The sequence below is a fragment of the Mustela nigripes genome, chromosome 9, assembly GCF_022355385.1.
Source record: "Mustela nigripes isolate SB6536 chromosome 9, MUSNIG.SB6536, whole genome shotgun sequence".
Classification (NCBI taxonomy): Eukaryota; Metazoa; Chordata; class Mammalia; order Carnivora; family Mustelidae; genus Mustela; species Mustela nigripes.
In genome coordinates this window covers 64505459-64530889 of record NC_081565.1, presented here as the reverse complement: position 1 = coordinate 64530889, position 25431 = coordinate 64505459, and the positions used below count along the sequence as shown (strand labels likewise).

General features: G+C 42.3%; 1 protein-coding gene across 2 annotated transcripts in view; it reads left to right on the top strand.

Moving 5' to 3' along the window:
- AOPEP (aminopeptidase O (putative)) overlaps positions 1–25431 on the top strand; it is a 333646-nt gene that overhangs the window by 288425 nt on the left and 19790 nt on the right. For both annotated transcript variants that reach the window (XM_059411725.1, XM_059411724.1), the window contains one exon: positions 23257–23373. In XM_059411725.1, the coding sequence (XP_059267708.1) occupies positions 23257–23373 (117 nt within the window). The remainder of the gene's footprint in view (positions 1–23256; positions 23374–25431) is intronic.

The window sequence follows — 25431 nt, the reverse complement described above, 5'->3', positions numbered from 1 at the left end:
CAGACATACTGGGAAAAGGAAATGCTCAGTCCTGAGAACTGTGGTAACATTATAATTGATTAATCTGGGTAGTGTAGCCCATTACCTGGCAGAAGAAGCTCATAAATTCCTAACAGTTATCTGGCTTCACTTGATGATTGATAGGGGTTCTGACTGAGCCCCCACTTACAGAATGTGATCCAGGAGTGTGGTGACATGGTGGGGAGGTGAGCACCTCAGTTGTGTACAAATTACATGGAGTTCTCTAGGTGAAAATTGCTCAGTGTGGAGAATGCTTTTAGTGTGAGAAACCTCCTTCCTTCCTTCCATGCCTCCATCCAGCCATACTTGCTCTGTGTGGAGCAAGTTCTCTGCCACTTAGGCCTGTATCTCTCTCTGGTGTAAAGCTACACATATGTACTACACAGGAGAAGGGACCTAAGTTTCCTAAAGAATTAAGTGAATTTAATCAGGGTGAAGAAAACACTGATTTCTCTTGTTATACCAAACGGGATGGTGTAACGAAACCAAACTCCCTGGAAAACTAGATACCATCAACCTTGAATGACAGGGATAGATAGGAATGAGCCCAGCCTGAGTGTACTTGGGAGAACATGCTGTTTCCAGCAGCTGCAATTTAGCATGCATCAGGCTGTGAATTCTTCTGTGCTTTGGTTTCTAGGCAACTTGCACAGATTTTAATTCTGAATATAAACATATACACACACTTCTTCCTCTCCTCCCCAATCAAAAAAACTCTGAATAAAATGATACAAAGCCTAATGACATAACCCATGTTTGCCACAACTGTTGGTAACTACAGCAAACAAATGCAGGCCACTACCTGGCTGTTTAGAGATTCTGGTGGTTAAATCTAGGAAATGAGGACTTCTTCTGTTGCAAAATGGTTACTATTTGTACAGTACAAACAAATTGTGGGTATTTTGCCACCAAGGTACCCTGCAAGAGAAAGGGTCTCCTCATGAAAATGGTTTCTCTCATTAAGGGAGATTTCTTTTCCTGTATTTTTAATTAGTCTTGCATTAAGATTGTTCGAAGCTCTAGATCTCCTTATTGACAGCAGCAGGTTCTGTTCCTGAAGGGGTCCTGGATGGTTTCTTGAGTACTGGCCTATCTCCCCTTTTCCTGTTGGCAGCTCTCAGGACTCACAGAACCCTGTTTGGTCGAATCAGTGCCTCCACTGCCCCCAGGAGGGAGATGGTAGAAGCAGCCGCAAAGTCAGTGTGGCTTACTGTTGCCCTGGGGGATTTGGAATTGAAGATAACCGTGGGGAGTTTATAGACCAGGTGGTTTTCAAAAGGTTGCCAGTAAATTTGGCAATCGAAGTGATCTTGTTTGACTAGGCACTGTTTAGATTCCTGTCGAGAACTGCTAGGTCTAGGTTTGAAAGCAGGGTTATTGTGGATTCCTTGAGACAGACAGAAGTCAAATAGGACTTCGTGGGACTTCGTCCATTGCCTTTAAATATTTCACAGTGTAGTGGCCAGAAGGTCTGGGCGGGGATCAGCCAGGCTGCTTGATGCGCTTTGGGAGTCTGCACCTTGAGGACTGTGGATCAGTTGGGAAAGGTCCAAATAAAGGTAAAGTTAGAGTTTAAAAAGTAAAGTCTGTGAACCAGTTTTTTTTAAAAAAATGGATTTGTTCTGTTTAGTAGCAGCAGCGTTTGGGACTTTGGGGATGAGCTGGCTGCGGGGTTCTAACCTTTGTGCGTCTAGACAGACAAGTCACTGAGTGCCTCTCCACTTAAAACTCTCCTATAATGAGGAAGCCAGACATCCTGCCATAAGGATTTCTTCCTGAGTTCAGGACACAGCACAAAATAAAGTGACTTAAATTGTACTTGTGGGGTTAAGAATCGTATTTTTGCAAATAACAAATCAATATATTGTGTTCCTAATAGAAACAGTTAATAAATTCGTAGTTTTTTACATGGCTGTGTCTTAAGTGCTAATTATTTGTGGCTTCACTAAAAACTGGGTCACATTTCCAGTAAGTCCTATCCTACAATTACAACACAGCAGTTTTCTTTAAAAATACTTCTCCTAAAGGTTTTTAGGGCAGGCTATACAACAGAAACGACTTAGGAGTTTACTAATTTGTTTACCCCTGCTATGAACATCGTGTTTGTCCACTGTCATTCATTCATTTTTCATGTTACTACCTTTTAAAAATCTTTACATTAGCCACTGGTGTTATTTACCAGCAAGAACAATGATTTGTGGGGCGCCTGGGTGGCTCAGTGGGTGGAAGCCTCTGCCTTCAGCTCAGGTCATGGTCCCAGGGTCCTAGGATCGAGCCCCAGATCGGGCTCTGTGCTCAGCAGAGAGCCTGCTTCCCTCTCTTTCTCTGCCTGCCTCTCTACCTACTTGTGATGTCTGTCTGTTAAATAAATAAATAAATAAATAAATAAAATCTTTAAAAAAAAAAAGAACTATGATTTGTAACAGCAGACTAAGTAAGATTGCTCATATTTTTTTTTCTCAGAGGATGTTAGATTTTTATAGTTATTATATGATTGATACAGTTCCTTTTCCCACAGAACTGAAGCATGTTAAGGATGCTATTTTAATTTAATTCTGTGAATATAATAATAGCAGTATGAGGAAACTCAGGCCTTGTTAGCCCCCTTCGTCCAAAAGCAGCGGCATGTGGAGGAGGATGGTTTCTCCCGAGTCCCAGAGGACAGCCAGAGGGGAGAGGTGCACAGGGTCAGGCAGCTTTGAGGCCACAGCTTCACCAGTGGGCTCTTCTTCCCCAAGCCCTTCCACGGGCTTGTGCCTGCATTGATAGGAATTATTTTTCCTGTGCTTTGTAAAATTTAATGCCCAGACCCTTTTTTCTGTCCCTCTCCCCTTTAGAATTACAGTGCTATCAGGAATGGGTTTCCAAGAACTAGAGATAGGGAGGGCTGTATTTCACCATGTGCAGTTATGCTAATAAAAATGTATGGTCAGGGCACCTTGGTTACTCAGTTAAGCATCTGGCTCTTTGATTTCAGCTTAGGTCATGATCTCAGGGTGCTGGGATCGAGTCCTATGTAGGGCTCTGTATTCAGCGTGGAGTCTGCCTGAGATTCTCTCTCTCTCCCTGCTTACATGTGCGCACAATCTCTTTCTCTAAAATAATTAAAGATAAAATCTTAAAAAAAAAAAAAAGAAAGGGTGGTCGAACACAAAGCCAAGTTTAGTTTTCAGACTTAGACCATTGTACAGAAACATAAGTACTTTTTTCTAAAGGGAAAATGTCACAGCCCTGGGCCCAGGTGTGTTTCCTCTTAGGTTGCTTCCCACTGCCTGAGCCTCCACATTTTCTGTGGCTTCTCCAGAACCTGTCTCCATCCCTGGGATTAAAGAGAAGAGCATAGAGCTCTCTTTCACTTACTTCTGACCAGCTGCTCCAAGAGACATCTACTGGTGAGATGTCTCACATACCATATTCCTGTTCCCTCCTTCGCGCCTGGTGGTGTTTTCATGGAGGTGAGGCCATTCCTGACAGAACCACCTCCACCTCAGTCTTCCTGACTCATTAGGGGCAGGGTCTTACTTTGGTTATGATCCTTGCTCCTTTCAGGCCGGTTCAGCTCCACAGACAGTAATGCCAAAGGAGAGCCAAAAATACAAAAAACACTGATCCACGTGAGGTACACTTGAAAAAAATTGCTTTTTAAAATACAGGACATGACAAAGACTTGCCCTTCCTCCCTCAGTGAAGAGTTTGTCTGGAAAGATACAGTTGGTTAATTGTTTCTCCTTGGAAAATATAATAGTGTGAACTTCGGAAAACATCAAAATCGGGCAGTTTCCTTATAGTCTCTGCACCATGGGGAAAAAAAAAAGCAATGACCCTGATCTCATGGACATGTGGATTGCTCCAACCTCTTACCGTTCCTTTTACCACTTAGACATTTCTTCTGGCTTCCCAACCACAAGGCCCCATGCTCTTCAGGAACTTGGCCAGCTTTAGCACACCCAAGTAAAACATCTGGGGGCAAAGGAAGACCCCTTCAACAGCAGCATTGTGCCCTTTGAACAGTGGAGGAAATGGCCCCAGGAAAGGATTGTTTTGTGCTAGAAAAACAGAAAATATGGGGAACTATTAAAAAATTAGTTTGTGTTTTAAATCAATTATGTAGTCACCTAAAACCTGATAGGGCCCAATTGTAATTGCAGCATTGTGTGTATCCAGAGTCCTCATTTGTGTGTATATGTTGGGCCGGGGCTGGGGAAGCGGGGGAGGAAGGTGATGCTTCAAAAAACTACAATAAACTGGGCTGTGATCTCACCATATGTGTTGAATTGAACACAACTCTTCTGCTTTTAATGAAGACTTTAGCCTTTAGGGGTAAATAAAACATCACTAAACAGGGATGGCCTGAATATTTTTTACTGGCTGTAATAATTAAAGCCATGAAAAAGGTGGTGGGGTTATGTTACTTATTAACTTGAATCGCTCTTAGATTTGATCAAGACGTGGTTGCCTATGGCGTTTTGTTTCATGTTTGTCCTTTGTTTCATTGACATGCTCTGCCTTGGCCTCCGTGGTACCATAAAAGCAGCAAAGCGGTTAGGAACCAGACCCGAAAGGGCTTTTATTTTTATTTTTATTTTTTAATTTTTTAAAAAGATTTTTTATTTGTTTATTTGACAGAGAGGGATCACAAGTAGGCAGAGAGGCAGGCAGAGAGAGAGGAGGAAGCAGGCTCCCTGCTGAGCAGAGGGCCCAATGCGGGACTCGATCCCAGGACCCTGAGATCGTGACCTGAGCCGAAGGCAGAGGCTTAACCCACTGAGCCACCCAGATGCCCCTGAAAGGGCTTTTAGACCTCCTCTCTAGTTTTCTTCTCCACTCAACCTACCAACCCCAGCAAACTTCTCAGATCCTAGACTCGAGCCTGAAATTCTCTGTGAAGCTGTGTGCTTGGGGATGAGGGGAGGGACCTGGAAGAAGATCTCCCCTCTTAAGAGGAAACAGATCAGAGTGTAGGTGTAGCTGAGCGCTTTTAAAGGATGTTTTTATTTTGAGCATCAGTGACATTGATTATAAGGGGAACTTGGAACCCAGATGTATTGGTTTTCTATTGCTGGTGTAACAGATAACCAGGAATTCTGGGACTGAAAACAACACAGATTTATTATCTACAGTATCTGGAGATAAGATGTCCAAAATCAGTCTCTCTGGGCTAACCTCAGGGTGTCAGCAGGCCTCTCTTCCTTTCTGGAGGCTCTGTGGGAGCATCTGCTTCCTCATCTGTTCCAGCTTCCAGAGGCCCCTGCAGTCCTTGGCTCATGGTCCCTACCTCCACCTTCAAAATGGGCAAGGCCAGAGCCGCTCCTTCTCATACTGCTATCTCTCTGGTTCTCTCTTCCCTGCCTGCTTTCTTCACTGCTAAGGACTTTGTGATTACCTCCGGCTAGCTTGGATAATCCAGGATTATTCCATTTCTAAGTCATCTGATTAACAACCTTAATTCTCTTTTGCCAGCTAATCTAAAGTACTCACAGGTTCCAGGGATTAGAATGTGGCCATTATCCTGCTTCCCACAATAGAGAGTGTTGATAGTGTAAAGGTTAGTGAATTGGGAGTTCTTAGGGTTGGCCAATAGACAGATACAGGCTGAGTAGTATTAGAAGTAGGTTTTAGGGGCGCCTGGGTGTCTCAGTCAGTCAGGCATCCAGCTGTTAATTTCGGCTCAGGTCATGATTTCAGGGTCCTGGGGCTCTGAGCTCAGTGGGGAATCTGTTTCAGGATTCTCTCCCTCTGCCCCTACCCCCATGCACGTGTGCTCTTTCTCTTTTTCTCTCAGTAAATAAATCTAAAAAAAAAAAAAAAAGTGGATTTTCATAGCTTCTTACCAAGGTTTCTTACAACTACTACCTGGAAAAATTATGTATGTATGTACATGTACAACAGTAGAAAAGGTCATCTGTATCTTTAGCATAAATGGGTTTCTATTTTACTGTAATATCTAATGTCAACTACTGAATAAATAGAAATTTTAAGTCTGACATACAAATATTTTAATTTTAGTTTGGGGGAGATGGCATTTCTCTATTCAAAAGAATGATCCAATTATAGTTTTATTGGCTTAAGAATAATTGAATTATTTTTTGTCTTGTGAATTTTTTGTTTTAATTTGTTATTAACATCTAACCTCATGGGAAAACATCTAATAAAAATGATACTCTATTTTTGACGCTCTAAACATCCTTTTTGGTACTCACATCTGTAAAATTTTACATAGTTTTTAAGCACTGTGTGCTTTTCTTGTGTCTTAAATGGCTCGACTTTTCTGCGTCCCCTTTCCCCAGCCATCTCTTTTAAGGCTCTGGGTGGTGTGTGCCCATGTCTGCAAAGCCATGGCAAAGTCAGCTGAGATCACAAATGTGTGCAGTTCTCTGGGAGAAAAGCACCATCTGCATTTGCATAAAGCGGATCAGCAGTGGTTAAGCTGTCAACAGCTTCCAAGTAGAAAATGTCCCTAAAGTAGATATGACATTTACCTGTAATAGCTTTCTTTGCCTGTGAAATTAATGGTATGAGGCTTAAAAAAAAAAAAAAAAGTATTATCTTTGAATTTCTCTTTTAAAGTTGATCCTATTTTAACAAATTTTCATCATTTTAGTTGCTAAAATTAGTGCTAATGGGCACAAGATTGAAACTTTGATCTTGCCACAAGACAGGTGACATCAATTCGAAATTGGCTGTGCTCGGTGCTGGGTGGGGAGATTGAAAGAAAAGACAGTGCGGCCTTCTAGGAGCTCAGATACTCGGGGTATGCATAGCAGAACTCCCCTCGTTCTGTTGCATGGCAGCGTGGGACCACCAGCGTGGGGATGGACAAGAAGACAAAACCCAGAAAGCCCAAGGTGTTGCTGGAAGGATTCTTGAAAAAGGTAGCCCCTAGAAAGGGATTAGGAGAGTCGAGGGCATTCCAGGTGAAGGGACTGGTATTAGCAATTCTTATCAGTTTGCAAAAATAAGTTTGAAGGTCTGAGAGGATTGGGACTGGCACAGAGTGCATTGGATGACACACACTGGAGCTTACAGAGCACTCACTGTGTCAGAGAACAGAAAGAAGAAAAGGCCAGAATCAGAGTTGTGCGTTAGCAAAACTGACCTGTCCCGGTGGGCGTGGACAACGTGGGTTGTCCAGGCTCTCGCCACCACGCAGGCCTAAGGAGGCCCTGGGACCCTCATAAAGGGAGGAAGGCGCTGCACATCAGGGAGGGTGGGAGAATGGAGGACTGCTTTGAAGACTGCTTGACACTTGGCGGTTACTTTAGTATTACGTCGGCGCTCCACTCCATGTCGGCACAGTTGGTCTTTGGGGAGCATGCGGGAGGAGGGTGGGCGCTTGTAAAGTCTTGCCCAGGACCAAAGTCGGTTTCTAGCCCGAAAGGGCGCCGACGGTTTCCTGGCATCCTTGAGTTGGATCTCCATCCAATTCTTTGGGCTGGAGAGAATGGAAGTCGCGGTGTTTCTGCCCAAGGTCACTAGGTGAGTAGACCCGGGTTCTAGGTGACTCGCCTGCTGACGGCCCCTCTACTGCCTGCTATTTGTGTTCGGAGGAAAGGGCGCTGTTTTTAAAGAGAGGCAGTCTTAGCCCCCGCACCAGGCAAGACCGTGGCCCCGCGCGGCGTGGCGCGCAGAGTGTGCGTCGGCCCTGTGGACACCTGCGCGGCTGAGGGGCGGGGCAGGGGCGGGGCCAGGACACCGCCTCCTCGGTGGGAGCCCCGGCGTCCCGCCCACCGCCCGCTCCCTCTGCAGGTAGACTCCTGCGCCCGGTGCCCCACTCTCTGACTGCGAGACCTCCGGCACCCTGGCGCGCGAGCGGACCTTTATCTGGGGGTTGGTGGCTGGTGTCGGTTGGGGGTACGGGGCGACGAGGACGAAGCGCGGCCTGTGGGGCCCGAGGGCCCACACGACTTGATTTGGTTGAAACTTTCTTGCGTTAGGTGTACTCCCGCCTTTAGAACCAAGCATTTGGGCACACCTGGAATTCCCTGAATCCCTCTTGTTTTTCGTCTCCCCTTTGAGGACTGCCTGCGCCTTGCTGGTGGACACTGTGCGCGTTGCCCTCCCGGCGAAGGGCTTGTGGGAGTCCTGTGGAGGGATCCTGCGCACTCACCCAGGCTCTCGGCTTTGGAGCCCGAGAGCGTCGTTCTCGTCGTTGGTTGCTGCGCGAGAGCCAGAGCGTGGTCTCCTAAGAGCTTGGTACTTTAATTTTGTTCTCCGCCTCCGCCTTTCATAATCTATTGTCCTTGTGCTTCTAATTAGGTCATTCTTTGCTTTTCAGAGACTAAAGTGCTCCGGGGACAGGTGTCAGTGTAGTTGTACCTGCCTTTAAACTTAGGTGAAGCTGGTTTAGAGCACGGAGCGAGACGTGCAGATAGATTTAGGGCAGCATCGCCCGGCGGGCCCCATGGAATTGATAGTGGCCTTTGGGGATCTGCTTTAGAAAAGCTTTGGAAAGGTGTCGTCGCCCCTGCTTTGGAGAGAGGTGGGGCACATGGTGCCGCGCCAGTGGCTCTGTAGCGCGGGCCAGCGGGAGATTGCGCTCTGCTTTAGAAAAGGGCTTCTTTCAAAAAGCAATAATCTTAACAGTAATTTCGTGTGGGGGGGGGATAGGGCTATTAATTTGACTTCCAAAGGGGGAAATGGTACTTGTAATAGTAGCTTGAGCAACTAGTATTGGAATCAACAAGAAATGAATCTCTGATGCTGAGAACTCGCTCTTACATGGAGATACTTTCAGGACGTTATGTGTTATTTCATCTTAACTCCTGGTGTGTTTACCTTTCAGTTTAAAACAAAATTGCAGGTTTGACCAACAGCTTAATTGTCAGTGAGTTTTTTGCTTTTAAAAATAAATGTTAAAATAAGTTTGTGTCCGCGATGAGGCAGATAGCAGCACGGGTGCTTGGCTGTTAGATGTTAACTTTTACAAGGCATTTTAGTATATTTTAAAACATTTCTTTATTGTCTGATTGTCATTGCAGAATATTTGTTGTTTATTATCTGAAAGAACATAACGTGGATTTTTCATACTGAAACTTTAAGAGTTACACTGAATTTTTGTGTTCTTATACATTTGAAAACATGCATAAAGCTTATTAATGTTCTTAACATTTAAAGGGAGCTGTCCTGTCTTGTACACAAAGAGATTAAATTAGACAAGAAAACTTTAAAGCCATTTAAAGATTTAGTTGAGTTAGTGGGGAATTTTGGAAGAATAGGTTTGGGGGAAGTACTATATTTTCTCTGGAGGAGGTTTCTCCCTGTGTTCTCAATTGCTTACTCTATTTTATGTGTTTATGTCTCAGGCACCTGGTCTTCTTAATTTAAGCATTTAAGAATATCTTCTTCTTTTCAGGGCTTTAACCTTTTAAGAGTTAACATTAACATTTGAAAGTGTTTCCATTTGGTTTTAGTTGTTTCTTACTTTCTCTACTTGTTTTAACTTGAAATTAGGTGATTTTTCTTGTTAAGAGATTGACTTTTTAAGTGGTTACTACAGCGAAACTAAGTTGTGTTCAGAAATTTGTCCTGTTAACATCTGGAAAGGCAAACAGCTGCTAAACAAAAATCACATTTGTAACAAACTAAGATATGAAATTCATTTTTCATAACATGAACAGTTAAGATTTCCTTCATTTGAAAATGGAGAAATTTTCAAGCATATCCTAGTAAGTGCACCGAGTGGGACTGAACACTATACTACTGAAATTTTGAAAAACTTAAAATCTGTGTTTGTGGAAAAATATACTGAAAGGGGAGGAGACATATAAGACATGTAGCCTGTTTTGTGCAACATTTATGTAATGGTTGTTTTTATTATTTTGTTCATCGCCTTTTTTTTTTTTACTCTTTCACATAAACTTTTGAGTGTTGAGTAATTCTTCTAAAATGGATGCAGATTGCTTTAAAGATCAAGCCAGTACTGGACAATAAAATAAGAAAGGACTTTTTGTTTTTGATGCTTTATTTTTCTAACACATATTTTATGGTTATAATTTTACTCACCCTGAAAATTCCAGTGCACATTTAAAATTAGAACAAAGAGTTTCATACCCAAAAGAGCTGTGAGTGGATTATTACAATTTTCTAGGGGAAACAGACCTGATCACATCCCTTCCTGAGGATTCCTTGGGTTTGGGACCATATTTATCTTCCTGGTTTTATTGTGAAGTGTATCTGTCTTCAAGAAATGCCTTATTCCTGAGACGTAAATTTCCCCAAATCTTTGAAATAGCTATTCTGGCTGGTGGTGGTTGCAATTTGATTTTGTTGAACTCTATTCTGGTGACTTTTATTGACTGGGATTGCTGGAAGAGTCTTGGAAAAAAGACTGGCCTCTTTTGTGCTATTGAAATATTCTGGTTGTTTCTGTGAAGATGCAAGTCGTTAGACATTAAAGCTGTTCTTGCACCCAGGAAACATGAGTGTTCACATGTGGTGTTTTCCTTCTTGGACTGGCAGGTAACCATTCAGCTGATGTTAGTGTGAACAATTAGCAACCTCCACCCATACTAGTTAAGAATTGCGCAGATTGGTTACTATAAAGATGCCCCGGGTAGTGTGTTTCCCTTTTATTCACATAGTCTATAAACTGTAAGAAAACAGTCCTCCCACATCTCTGTTCATCTCGTATCTTTCCGCCAAGTGATCCAGGAATATTCGTTCTGCAGGAGGGACCAAACTTAAAAAGTTAAAAAAAAATTTTTTTTTTTGAAACAGTGGTTTTCTTTTTTCTTTGTTACATGTAGCTGGTGTGTGCTGTTGTTTTTCCACAGAAATGCTGATATCCTTTGTGAAAGGGCATGTATACCAGAGGTTAAACTTTTTTTTTTTTTTTAAGTACAACGTGCAGTGAGAGAAAGTCTTCACATTCTATAAATTAGAGGAAAAATTGCTACAGCTGTGATTGCCTTTGTTCTCAAAGCCACTTGAATTGCAGGCTGTGTTGGGACTGGTTCCTACATTGTTTAACTGCTGAGACTAAGACTTCTAATTAGAGTAATTACCGGGTGGGAGCTGACTGGCGGGGCGGGGTGGGGGCCAGGGGTGTGGCGGGGCCGGGGCGCCGCGCGCTGGGAACGCGGCTGCCTCTGGCCGCGCGGGGCGGGGCGGGGCGCGGCGCGGCGCGGCGGCCTCTCTGGGGATTGGCCGGGGAGGAGGAGGCGGCGCGCGGGGCGGCCGCGGGAGATATCAGCCGGCGCCGCGCCTGGGCCGGGCGGACTCCAGGCTCCGGCCCGCGCCCCGATGGGAACCTCAGTAAGTAAGACGTTTTCCCCTCCGGGTAGACGGCTCCAGCCGCCTCACGCAGCCCTCCGCGTCTGACAGCTGCGGGGGCCCGGGGCCGTCAGCCTGGTGTTCGTTAGGGGAATTAGAGTGGTTTCTTCTCTGTCTACCGAATCCCCTTCTCGTTTTCTTCCTTTGAACCTCAGTATTTGCACCAAATGAGCTTTAGCGGGAGGGAAAGCCAAGTTTGGTTCACTGTTACTCGTTCTGCTTCATAATCCTGCCCTTCCTTATTTGCTCATAGCTAACAGCCCATTCTGTGGAGTTCGTGTTCCTACTGCCGTGGTGATGCCCTTTGATGTGAATGGGGCTCTCCTTGCCTTCGGAAATACTATAGGGTGCTTCTGACGGGCTGTTGCCTTTATTTCCACGCTTTTGTAGTTGTTGTCAAGAGTTTAATTTGCAGAGTGTGTTCGAGGGCCTGGGCGTCGATGTTGTAATTTTGGTCCTGTTGTATGGACCAAGCCTTCAAGGAAAAAAGACCAGGTAAACAAGTGGTTCTGATGGCGCACAAGAAAGCTCGTTTAAAGGACAAACCCAGCAGGAAAGAACAACAAAAATTACTGCTTCTAGCTGGAGCCGCCTTTAGAAATGTTGCACAGAGTAACTTTAGAGAACTCTCTAGGGAACTGCTCTCCTAAGGGTGTGTGCTGAAGTAGAGGGGTTCTGGTCGTTGGTCATAATTCCTACCTAACAAGAACGTTCTTGGATGGAAATGTAGACTTACTGCCCGACAGCTAACCCAGACAAAGCAAAAAAAAAAAAAAAAAAAAAAAAAATCTGCATTTTAAACTTTGACTCTAAAGAGAAGTTTGTTTGGCTTACCCGGGATGGAGTAGCCTCTTCATTTTTTGTCTCAACTATTACAAGGTTTCCAGATGAGTCAAAACTCTACATTGTGAAATCAGTGATGTGGTTCTCAACCTGTGAGATTGCCTTCAGTCATTTTAAAATCTGGGTATCCTTTTTTCATTTTGGGGGGAATCCATGATCACTGGTTTTTCGAGTTTATTTATTTTAAATAAATCAAGCTTCACTTTGGTATAGAATGTATAGATTATAATAGGTATGCTTTAACTTTGATATATTTTAAAAGCAAAATAGCAAAAAGTTTGTTAAAAGGTGGAAAATGCCATTTTTAAAAGTACTTTTTAGTTTTAATTAAAAAATTTAAAGATCTCTATAATGGAAACTATGTTTCATTACCCCCCCCCTTTTTTTTTGGTAAAGATAAATTTCAAGTTTACACAGATAATTCGGGATGCTAAGGGGAAGGAAAGTTTGCTTTTTCCAGTGGACTATTCTCCATTAAAATTGAATAAACAGAAAACTTAGAAACATCTTAAAATTTCCTGTAACTTTCAGAAGTTCTGTGCTGTTAATTTTTTACATAAGCACATTATACCTACAAAAAGGAAGATATAAACATTAATTGCTAAAACTTAACTACAATTTTTGTGAAATTTCTTTAGGAATCTGTTAGGAATAACATGCACATCCTTGAGATTTTAGATTGCTCCTAGAAAGCACATCATGGGTTTAGTCATGTTTGTGCTTATACCTCTTAGAAAAGTATTAGTAGATCTCTGACCTACCAGGATTTTAGATCCATAGTTAGCAGTTTTAGGATTTTAGATGCATAAATTTTTAGATCCGTAGTTAGTAACCTGTGTTTGCATCTTTGAAGACTTACTTCTGTTGGATTGACTTTCAAGTACTTGAATTCAGATGAGAAAATATTTACATGGCAGCAAACAAGGCCGCATTTCAGATTTCCTGTTCCTGTATTAGCTTCAGGCTGCTACAGGCCGTGAGTCCCAGCTGGAGCTCACAGTAGACATAAGATTTTAATATATGAACTCTTCTAGCAATAATGTGGACATTTCACTCCCAAAGAATATTTTTATAAAACTTACCATTTTAGTTTACTTGTTTAGCTGGGAATAGAGTCTGTCACGATGGGAAGTACATTAATTTGTGAATTATTCAACCATTTGTACATAGCACGCAACTTGGGAGTAAGCATATCTGGCTTCAAACATGTCTGTGTGGTTTTATTCCATTTTCGTTCACCTGTTTTGCCTTTTCACATGATGTGAATCCACAAGGCAGCCACTTCTCTTCATACAGAATGCTGGCCCAGTAGGAACTTCCATTCCCTTCAGGTGAGCTGGTGTTGAGGTAAAGGAGAGAGAAGTTGAAAATGGAGCAAACTTTTTTTGAAAGTACGTGAAACTTGTTCCCTTTCTTTCTCCTGAAGTTCTTAAATCCACATCTTTTTCAATAATCCGAATTACTTTAAGTGTCAGAGTGACCCTTCCCAAGTTAATCCTTTGCTTTGTTCCTCATGAAACTTTCCAGAGTTAATCCTGGTTATAAATTGTCTCGAATTCTGGACTCGAATCCAGAAGTGTACAGAATTTGAGCGAAATGTGACTTGTGCTTTATATATATTCAGTTCTGTGAAATAATTCTCAGCCATTGGACAGTCAGTGGAACCACATTCTCGACGTGTATTTATTAAGTAAACACAACTTTATTGTTTTATTGGCAACAGTCACTCATGCAGCTTGACTCCTCACCCTTGTCTGCCCTACCCCCACCCTGCCTCCTTAGTTGTGGTTGACTATACATGTATTTAGGGGCATTTCTCCTTGTCAGCATTATGATAGAAACCACAACACATTTTAGACATGTGGCTAAAGTCATGCTTGGTTTGGATTTGGTAGAAAATATAGAAAGAATATTAGAAAGAATATTAGAAAAAAAAAGTCTAACCCAAAGATGTTCTTGTTGTTTTGACTATGCCCCTGTGAAGAAGAAAGGGTGGGAGCCAGGAGTGATGAAATGTTAGCATTCTAAGCCAGAGTAGACACCCAAGAATGAAATTTGTTTATAAATTATGTTTTGCATTTAAAAAACATATTGAGTATGTGTGTCCATCTGTGCCTGAGTCCGTGTCCATGCCGAGGCCAGTGATTGACTTGCTTTCTCCTTCCTTCTGTTTCTGGTCTTTTTCTCACCTTACAGTTTTTTCAGTACCATTGTCTTAAAATGCTTTTGTGGCTTACTTTCTTTTTAGCAGGTAATTTCGATAATTTGAAAAATTTAATCTTGAATACCAAGTTTTAACAAGGAGACTCTAGAAACCAAAGGGCAAGTCTCTCTTAGAGGTACTATGAAGTTTTTGCACTTAAAGCCAGATGGGTTGTTACAGCTCCTGGTACAACCTGACTTAAAATTTTATTAGTTCTTTAAAGACATCACGGAGTCATCATTTCGTTAAATACAGTTGATTACAATTGCAGAGGCATTTCAGTTATTTTACCATTAGCTTTTAAAATAAGAACTCTCTACCACATCTGTTATTAGACAGAATGCTTATAAAACTTTTTAAATTGATGTATTTGAATGTGTATAGTTTTTGGATTTGTTTTAGTTTAGAAGTGAGAATCCCTTCTGGCTTGAATTTTCATTTGTAGCTATAAGTTTTCTTGTAATAGATTTAAATTGGCAAATCGTTGATTGCCAACTGTTCTTGCAGTCATTCTTACTGTATTACAACGCCTGCTGTATTGGACATTAGTTCCTTTGTTTGAATTTGATAAACATGTGAATGTCAGACCAGGGGTAGATGGCACAAGAAGTGGGCACTGTTGGGTTACAGTCTATAAGGAGTTACCTTAAACTTTTTCCAGAAGTTACAATGTAGTTTTGTTTGAACTCTATTCTTTGTTTCCACTTGAGAGGATCCTGTTTTTGTCCATAAGATACTGAAGAGTGTATTTTCAACAAGAGCTTCGTTTTTGTGTTTTTTCCCATTCACTAGTTGTTTAGAGGGAAAGTATATTTTTAGACTAAATGTTCCTAAGGGTTATATATTTGTGTTTATGAACACCTTTTGTGTATGTTCTGTAGCTCACTCTTTACCAGAGACATAAGGCTACATGAAATATATTCACCCAGATATTACAGAGGGGAATCTAAACTTGTTACAGTTATTGACTCAAGTGTTTAATTTGTAATAATCCGGCACAGACTGTGATTTTGATATTTGGGGGGTAATATAGGAAGTTAGAGAAAGAAAGGAAAATTCTGAATTTTAATGAAGTACAGTTTACTGGGTGTTTTTTTATCCCCTCTTGGAAAAAACTGAAAATATTTGATAGTTCATTTATATTGTAAGTGACAACATAAAAATCCGAGGATGCAGCTGTTTGATGCAATGCTTTATATATAGGATTTATAGCAGTGTTTGAGTGTTGTATGCACAGAACTAATGTCTTCTATCTGATGGTGTTAGCATCTTTATGGAGAAGCATGGAAATCTGAACTTCGGAGGCCTGTGTTATTTTCAGGTATTGTTGTTCTAAGACTAGAGAGATGCTGACAGGTTTCTTGTGACACTGGTGCTAGAGACTCTGCCCGTACTAACAAGATCTCTTCACAGAAGCCCGCCCAGTTGCCAGGTGCTAGCTCAGCACTTCGTTAGAGCACGTGCTTTAATCATTTACACATTTCAGTGCTTAAATTAGATTGCAGTATTGAATTTCTTCATAAAGTAGATCTTCTCTTTATTAAGTAAATTATTGGGAAATGTTTTTGACATGATTTAAGAAAAATAGTTTACAGCTGAAGGCAGGAAAAAAGGAAAAGACCAGGCAGGTCATGCGCTCTACTATTGAGCCCTGGGTTGGTTGCGGTACTTCCAAAAGTGACACCACAGAGATTAAAACCAACACCGTCATTAGCAGAGAGGATTCTGATATAACTGACCGGCGCATCAATCATTCTCATGTTTTCACATTATATAAGGGTCACAATTTCATCTGCTAACTTAATTTCCCCAACTTTTGTAAAAGTATTAACCAAACTATATGCTGACACAAAGCCCATTATTTAAAGTGCATAAAATACAACCCTCTTGTCAGCTTTTATGGCCATGTGTACATTAATGGTTTATATCGTGATACATTTTGGAACATAAATCTTTGTGAACATCTCACGTTGGAAATTCCCAGAGTATTACCAGGGTACTTAGGATCTTCGTGTCTGTTTTGCTTACCCAGCAACCTGCCAGAACAATAGCCAAAGGGGCCAAAGGGGCACAATTCCTGATCTGAATTTTATGCTTCTCAAGAAAATCATTACTCATGAAGGAAAAAAAACCTATAAATTCCTAAGTGATCAGTCCATTCACTCTGCCATGACAACAGTGGCATGCTCAAAGTCAGGCTTGTTTAAGACTTTCTAAAGAATTTGGCATGCTTACAGGTATCAGAGAGTACTTCTAACTTTTCTTGATTTGCAGGTTTTTTTCTAACAGGAATCTTAGAATTAATAATATTGTCTATATTTCAGTGCTTAAATTAGATTGCAGTATTGAATTTCTTCATAAAGTAGATCTCTTTATTAAGTAAATTATTGGGAAATGTTTTTGACATGATTTAAAAAAATAGTATTGTCTATAATTCTGATGTATTAATAGACAATGTTAATTATTGTATTATAGACAACATTGTCTATAATTCTGATGTATTTATTTTGAATAAGAGTATATGTCTTAAAAAAACAAACAAACAAACAAAAACAAAGAGTATATGTCTTATGAGCTGGAATTCCTAACTTATAACTAGTAATATTTTCTAACTCAAAATTACAGTTGCATACTAGTTTATGGCCCCCTAAGGTCCAGCATGTGTATATGTTTATTGTGAAAACTGTCAACTGGTTTTATATGTCAGATTGTAGCCATGGTATGGAACCACAAAATGGAATACTATGCAGCTATTAAAAAGAATGAGGGGGAGCTATTTCTGTAGTATGGTAAGATGGCAAGAAATGTGTGCAAGGGGAGTTTACTATATATTTTTTTTATTGTATTTAAAGACAACCATGTAGTTTTTTTTTTTTAAATTTATTTATTTGACAGATCACAAGTGGGCAGAGAGGCAGGCAGAGACAGAGAGAGGGGGAAGCAGGCTCCCTTCAGTGGGACACCTATATTTTTGTTTCCCAAAATGTTTTGCAGTTTTTTCCTCCTGTGAAATGAATTATATGAATATTTGCTTCTGCTTGAATTTTCCTACTAAAATTTGACTACAGACATAGTCCTTAAAGATGTTTGAAAAATCACAAAGGACTATGCTCGCTAAGTATGTCTGTTGATTGCTTTCTGTATTTTGAAGGAAATTATTTTCACTCTTAATTATTTTATTTGGTGACTTTCATTTGTTGGTAAATGGAGTTTGTGTCCCCAAAATATAAAAGACCTGGGACTTCTTTTCTTAAACTTGGCAGTTCTTTAAAGTGAATTAAGTTTTTGTGTTAGCATGTAGGGATTGATTGTTCTTTTGTAAGTTTTGCTTTTAGTTTGTTTTCAGTAGCAACTCAAACCAATTACTTTTTTCTCTATACAAATTACTGAGTTTAAACCAAGAATATTTTAGTTATATCATGATACCTTAGTTGACAACAGCTCTTAGGCATACACTTGTCTGTGTACATATTAAGTAATTTAATTTTTGCACTTAAAAACATTTATCATTAGGAAAATGACAGATGATGGAAGTTCATATTCTGACATCAACGTGAAGAACATAGTCCTGGTGTTTGGGGTCTGGAAGGTCTGCTTCACCAGGGCTCTGGGGTTGTAAGGAAGGAGAATTCCTATGTTTTGAGGAATATTTTAAATTCTATTGTAATTATATCCCATTTTCAAAAGTCATGATACAAAAATTTATATAACTTAGAGGTTTTTACTTATTTTGTTTTATTTTGGGTCAGAGCACCATCTGAAAAATTATCTGTTAAGGCTTGATGTTGTGTCCTGTAGTCCGTTCCTGTTGCCCATAAGGAGAAGAGTACACGAAGGGGTACTGTCTGTTCTCGCACTGTGGCCTGGGGGGCACCTGAGGCTGTATGGTGTGGTGTGTGTTTTCTGGGAAGAGCAGAAAGGAATTTATTCGACTTTAGGGAAATTTTCTAGAAAAGACTTTTTATATCTATGGGATTACCTTTTTAATCCAAAGGGCACAGAACTGCTGTCTCTCTTGTGCCTCTGCACCCGAAAGCCTGTGACTTTGAAAGGTCAGCTGCTTCAGTTCTGGTTTGGACCCCGCTCCTGTTGAATTTCAGCCAGCAAGTCTCCAGCATACAGGAGAATTTGAGATTTTTCTCCCTCCCCCATTTCTTCTGTTTTTGTTCAGTGTAAACAGTTCCTGCCGTAGTAACATAGACAAATATAGCAGAGAATGCTTTTCTGGAAGAAGAATGCTCCCTAAGCATTTTTTAACCATTTTTGGGAAGAATTGATCTTTCTGTGTATTTCAGACAGACTGAAGGAGGGAGGCTGTTGCTGTAAATTGAAGTGACATCATATGTATTGCCCTCATTGATCCGCTTTTAGTCTCCAGCCAGGATAAAAGGAAATGGCAGCAGGGAGGAAGCAGGCTTCATTTAGGCACCAATCCAGAGTGATAATGGGGTAATAATAGAACTCACGCCACCCTCAGTCGGTGGCTGCCTCAGTCCCAGGCTCATTCCCCGTCTGGGAGCCTCTCGGAGACTTCCTCTGTGTGCGGCTGCCATGGGCAGCCTGGGCCCCGAGGGGAGGCGCCCTCCTCCTGAAGTGCTGCAGGCAGCGGTGGCGTTGCTTCGAGTTGGTTCCTGCCTTTGGAAGGTCAGTGGTGGGACGTGTTGGTGACATTTTCTGATCCAGGCGCGAGCTGGCCTGTACTGCGTCCTGCTAATGGCAGACATGGTGGAGGGGCTCAAGTTGCGTGGGTGGTCCTCTGGGAGCCAGGAGTGAGTGATGCCCCTCTGACAGCGGTGAGGGGCTTCTGGAAGAGTCAGGGCTTGTTTGCTTTGTGCTGCTTGTAGACTAGGAGGGTGGGTTTGGAAAATTCATATTTTCTTTCCAAGAGCCTGTGTGAAAACTCTTTAAAAAACCGTTCAGTTGTGTGGCTTCCCTCAGCTCTTCAGTGGACTGGGAAAAATACCAGGTAGACTTCTTTCTTCTTTGTACGTTTCTGGGTAATTCATGACTCCAGAATCCTCCCTCTTCAAAGCAAGAGTGCAGACTTCTAAATCCTGAACAAATAGCATTTGTATTGACTGACCCCCTTTAGCATTTTACGTTTTTTATTTAAGTAAGTTTTACAGTGCCTTGAAGTTCTCTTTCACGCACACAGTACACACATGGCTTTGGCACCCCGCTGTCTTATTTTGTCTAAGTTTCTGAGGCAGATGAATTCATAAAATGCCATGTGGTTTCCCTATGGAAAATAATCACCACATCATGAAGTCCTTGTCTGTGCAAAGGAAGGGACCTTCTATTCCTGTCACTGTGAGACTGCGGCGCAAGCACATCAGACCCTCAGGAAGAAAGGCATGTTCTCGTATACTGTTCGGAGGAGCTGCTTTCTCAGGAGATAACATTCTGAGACGCGCACTTTATTTTTTTTAATCACCCCATAGTGTGACGGAAGCTCTCAGTACTGCTGCATTAAAGTACAGTTGGCCTAGAAGTCATGTGAAATTTAATTTGATTCCTACGTGGGTGGGGGTGGACTGACCCACGCATTTCCCGTCGCCGTGGTGCCAGCTGCTGGCGCGGGGGTGGGGGGTGCCCAGGACCGCATTTTGAGCACGTTCGCTGATGTCCGCTCACTCCCTGCTGCTGTGCGAACGCTTTGGTGTATTACATAGTACTTTTTCATTGTAGGGTGGCTTTACAGGGAGTAAATGTTTATTTTATGAAGAGAAATGTACTGTATTAAAGGGAGCTGCTTACCACATTTTTGCTTTCATATCTTCTTTTTTCGGGGTCTGTAAAAAAAATACGTAATGTTTACTTATTTGTGAATGAAAGATACTGAATCAGTTTTATTGTCTGTGTACTAAAATAGCCTTTGATCGCTGATTTTCTCTACTTTCCTCATTGTTTTGAAACTGCATTTTTCCTGGTAAATTGGAAGAGTCGCAGTTGGAAGCCAGATGGCTACAGGTTGTTTACTAAGAGAGAAGCATTTCTGCAAGCCTGCTCTGAAGCATAGGACTAGCAGAACTCCCGGCATTCCTTCCAGAGAAAGGGTCTCAGGCCTCTGTGTGGGTCCTTGTTGCCTTCTGCCTGCCCTGAACAGGCGGCACAGGCCGACCCTCCAGCAGCGCTGCCGGGGTCGGGGGCTCTCTGGCGGGGCGTGCGGCCTGCTGTCTGCCTCTCCTCTTAGAGTAAATGAAACGTGTTCAAGAGCCCTAAGGGTTTGACCCCCTGCCATCCATCTCCGCTGTCCCTCTTCAGGCAGGTGGCTTGGCTTTAAATATTTTTCCATCATGGAAAATTTGAGGAGGACAAAGGTCTTCAGTGATCCTTTGGTTTTGTTTCTCTGTGAGGATGTGTGACCTTTCTGCTCAGAAGAAAACTTTAGGATATAAAAGTATGAATCCAGACATCTTGATTGGTTCACAAGCTAGTAATTCTTTGGTTTTAAGCTGGAGTTGTGTTTGTTGGTTAAACCCATTTGGGGTAAGTTAAGGACCAGGTGAATCAGCTGGGCTTCTTCCCTCCTTCGGTCTCTCTAGTTTAAAGCAAGTCCTAAACTTGAGTTGTAACAATAGGCTTCTTTGTAAGTGCATACATGTAATAGGGAGATGCTTTCCTTCCTGCTCCTTCCCTATAACTCCGCAGGTTGGCAGGGCCGGTTCCTGCTGGGTTTAGTAGGGCCTGCGCCACCAGCTGATGGGGGCTCTGTGCTCTGTCGGGTGGGCCCTTACCCAGAGGCCAGCTTCCTGCATCTAGAGTGGCCTCGATGTCAAGCTCTTACTCCTGGGGCTGGCTAGCTCCAGAAGTGCTGGGCAGCAGTTTTGAGAGTGCCCGTCAGGGCGTCACAGTGTAGGGCTGGATGGGCCTCTGACTCCTCTGGGCAGCCCCTGCAGAGGCAGAAGCCAGGCCACCACCTGCTGGGGGCAACTGGGACACACTTTATAAAGGGCCCTGGTGAGGTGTGAGAGACCGTGATGGGGGAGAAAGGCTGGCTCTGTGAAGAGGGCTCAAGTGCAGGAGGACAGTTGGGGAGTGACCTGAGGGGTGTATTAAGGCTGGGGCTGAAGGATGAGCCTCCACCAGAAAAAGGCCCGTCTTGGAATGTAAGAAAGATCTGGAGAGGGAGGCCGCAGGATGCTGTGGGTGGGAAGGAGGGCTGAGGGAGCATGGGCTGCAGGCAGGGCCTGAGGAGATTGCTCGTGGTGTGGATGGTGAGGAGGTTCCCTAGGGGCTCCCTAGAGCCCTGGATTTGGGCTGTTTTATAAAACAGCAAATTTTTGAAAATATGAAAGCCTCATGTGTCGGAAACTATAAAAAATGAAAAACTGGCATTTTTGTTACTGGTTGTTACATAGTAATTTGATATCTTCAAACATTTTAAAGGCACATGACTTACATTGGAAAGAAAATGAAGTGTTAGCTGTTCTTTGAGTCCTCCTGGGTCAGTGCTGGTTGTAACCCTCTAGTTCTGCTGAAGACACCTTGTTTCAGCCCTGTTAACCTGAGAGAGGATCCACAGCATTGAGTCTAAGGGGAATGAAGTGATGTTATAAAATAAAAAATGCCCAGGAACCAAGTGATGTACATCCATGTTTTTCTCTAGGAAAGCAGTTTTATTAGCACTTAGAAGGGCACTGTGAGAAAGCACAAGAAATGCTTTCACTGTGAAGGTGCCTGGGGAATATGGTGCATGCTCTCTACTCCGCTTTCCTCCGTGCGTGTTGGGCAGTGTCTGTGTGTGTGTGTTTGGAAATGGGGGTGGGGCAGAGTCCACACTTGGGGGCCTAAAGGTAGAGAAGGTAGCAAGAGAAGCCAGTGATTCTCAAGTTTTCTTTTGAAGTGACAACGTGGGGATTAAAGTCCAGGTGGTGGTGTGAATGTTCTGTTGATGGAGGATTGACTTCTGGACCTATAAAATCGAGTTAGCGGATGGGGCCTATCTGGTCATAAGCAGGGAGGGAGAAAAAGCTAAATGTAGATAATAATGGAATTCAAAGTCATAATTTTAAAACCCTGACTTCAGAATAAATATTTTTCAGTTTCTACAGTTCCCACAAAATGTATCTTAAATTTGTTTTTTCCTCCACCAAATAAACATTTAAGCTTATTTGAGCACTGCCCAGTGGTCGGGGCTGATCCAGTTCAGTAGTGAATAGACATTTTAAGTTCTTGGATTTCACAAATACTGTTGGCACATAAATCTTCATTGTTTTTTATGTCCTATGAAAACGTCTTCCTCTCTTTGCCTTTAAGTGATAAACACCATTTTTTGACTGTATGAAAACTCAGGAGTAAGAAGAGTGATCTTGTGCATTGTGTGTGTGAAGATTATACATACACACATGTATAAAATCACCTGTACAATCATTTTAAATTTTTTAATGGAATAGTAAACTTTAAATTTTTATAATGAAGGGATTGTGAGAACTGGTTCTTGTTTCATCATGTGCTGTTTATTTCTTGCTGTACATTTGCAAGGCTTAGGTGGTACAGGAAATCTGAAAACTGTTTCTTCTTCTCTATGTATTCGCTTAAGATCAGATGGCTTCTTGAATCTTTATCTGCGTGAAATGATATTTTCTGGCATTTACATGCCATAAAGAAAGAACTCTAATGAACCATGATAATGTTTTATTAAGTTCAGTACAGTTTTTATCATTTCACAGCACATATGTATATTCAGTCATCATGTTGCACACCTTAAAAAAAACACATTGTACAACCTAAAAATAAAAAGATAAACATTGGATCTTTTGATCTGCTTTAAATATAGAACTGACATGAAAAGCCATGGAGAATGGGGCTTAATCAGGCCCCAGAGTGCAGTGTCTTTGGGGATATGGTGTAAGCTCTGAGATTTTACCAAGGTCAAGTCTCTAGTCTTTTCACAGACTTTTTGCTTTTGCCCTCAGCTCCTCCCAGACCAGCTCATCTTGCTTCTGGAGCATCTCTTGGAGCAAAAGACTCTGACCGCCCGAACTCTGCACAGCCTCGAGAAGACGTACCACCTCCCCCAACAGGATGCAGAGGTAACCAGGATGGCCCTTGGGGTGTAGACGGTGGCCCCCGCTGTTGGTGACCAGTGAGGGTCCCATTGCCTTCCGGGCCGTTGAAACTGCTGTTTCCCCTTAGCGGTGTCTGTGCTGTGTGCTGCTGAGTGCGGAGCAGGTACTTACTTCAGTGAGCAGAGTGTGAACCGCTCCCTGGTTGTGCTCACTCTGGGCGGGGGCCTCTGATCCTGGCTGTCACTAGGCTCTCTTGAGGTCCTGAGATTTTTCCCGTTTACTCCTTAAATCATAAAGTCAGACATAAGTCTCTTAAAGGAACGAGCAGACAGGGTGGAGTGTTTTTGAATTACAGACTCAGGCGGGTCGTTCTGTGCATGGTCACGCCATCTTGCTGCACATTAAGGAAACTCGGCTCAGACGTGCCAGAACTTCCTGGTTGCATTCAGTTAGGACAGGAAAGGAGCCATTTGTAAAGGAAATGAGAACTAAATCTAACAGCCATGGTTTGAAAAGCAAAACTGGATGCTTGTGGGAAAGCAATATGATGTGGTTCGTAGTATCTTTTAGCTTATTGTGAAGAATGTGGTGTGAATCCCAAGATGAATTCCAGGAGTTTTTATATACATAAAATAGTAAATATTTATTGTATTAAGTCATCTGAAGTAAAAAATAAGCACATGGTCACAGCATGAAAAACTCTTTTATGTAAAACTCCTAAAATTGCAAGCAAGTTTGGTTTGTGTTCGGTTGAAGTGACTGAACATTTGAGACCCATCCAGGGCCCAGTGGAAGCCTGTTGGGGACACGTGGCTCTTGAGTGTGTGATCCGTGGCTGTTGTGAGATATGCCATGAGTGTAAAAGGCATCATGGATATTGAAGACCTGGTGTACAAAACAAATTATTTCATAATTTCTACTTATGGATTACAATTTTGAAATATTTCGTGTATATTGGGTTAACCATGAAAACTTACACAGCCACTAAAATGGAGTAAATCAGGAAAAGCTCACTGTGACATTGTTAAATTAAAAGGTAAGATGGACCTTGTTACCCATTTTAAAGCCCCATAAATTCAGGAGTTAATGGAAAAACTTCAGAGAAGACACATGTGGCTTTTTACCCACCTGAGCTTAGATCAAACAGTTTACTGTTGCTCTTTATTTCAACTCTTATATTTTTGTTTATGGGAGTTTCCAAATGCCAGCCTGTTATTTTTAATTAGTGTGTAAAAGACATTTTATTTATAGGCATGAGGTTATGTTTTAATCAGAGCTGAATTCTTCTGAAATGCCAGGCCCCCGTGACCGGTAGCGGACAGGCGAGGGCAGGCAGATCAGAGCAGGCGCCGGCACCTGTCACTCTGTGCCTGGAAGCTGCGAGGCTCAAGACCCTGTTTTACCGCCTTGTTGTTCCTTTTAAATAAAACTCTTCTAAAGAATACACAGCACTCCGAGCTGTGGGCTGACTTGGCCTGCTTTATCTGGAGTTTGATGACCCCTGCTCTGGGGCCTGCTGGGTTGAAGTCGGGGGTGGACTGGGGGCCAGATTGAAGAGAGCCTTGAGGCTGTGGCATGCAGTTGGGATTTTTTTCTAACAGTGAGCTTCCGCCCGGCCCCCTTCCTAGGTTCTCTGAGGTCCTGGCATGGAGTTAGTTACACTGACAGCTCGTCTCACTGTGAAGTTTCCTTGAAATGTCACTCAGAACCAGAAAAGCAACAAGATTTTGGCCAAGCAGGCTGTTTTCTAGAAACTTTATTAGTTAAGTGTGATTTCTTGTGACGTTGATTAGTAGGAATTTAGTTGAATAACCATCTGCCTTTATTTTAAGTGACAGTACATTGCATGGGTGAAAGAATTATTATTTGATGGGAAGGTCTTGAGGATTCTGACTTTATTCTCGGTGCTTTTCCTTGACCTCGATAAGTAAGGATCGTCCCTTTCAGTCATTATCAGAGCTTTGAAATATGTCGTAAATAAGCAGTCTTTGGAAAGCTGGCTGAATTTACTGGAGTGTGGCAGGCTGTGTCTGGAGCACGCCTGTGGGAAAGGGCTCTGGAGTGACTTTCCTGGCAAAGAGC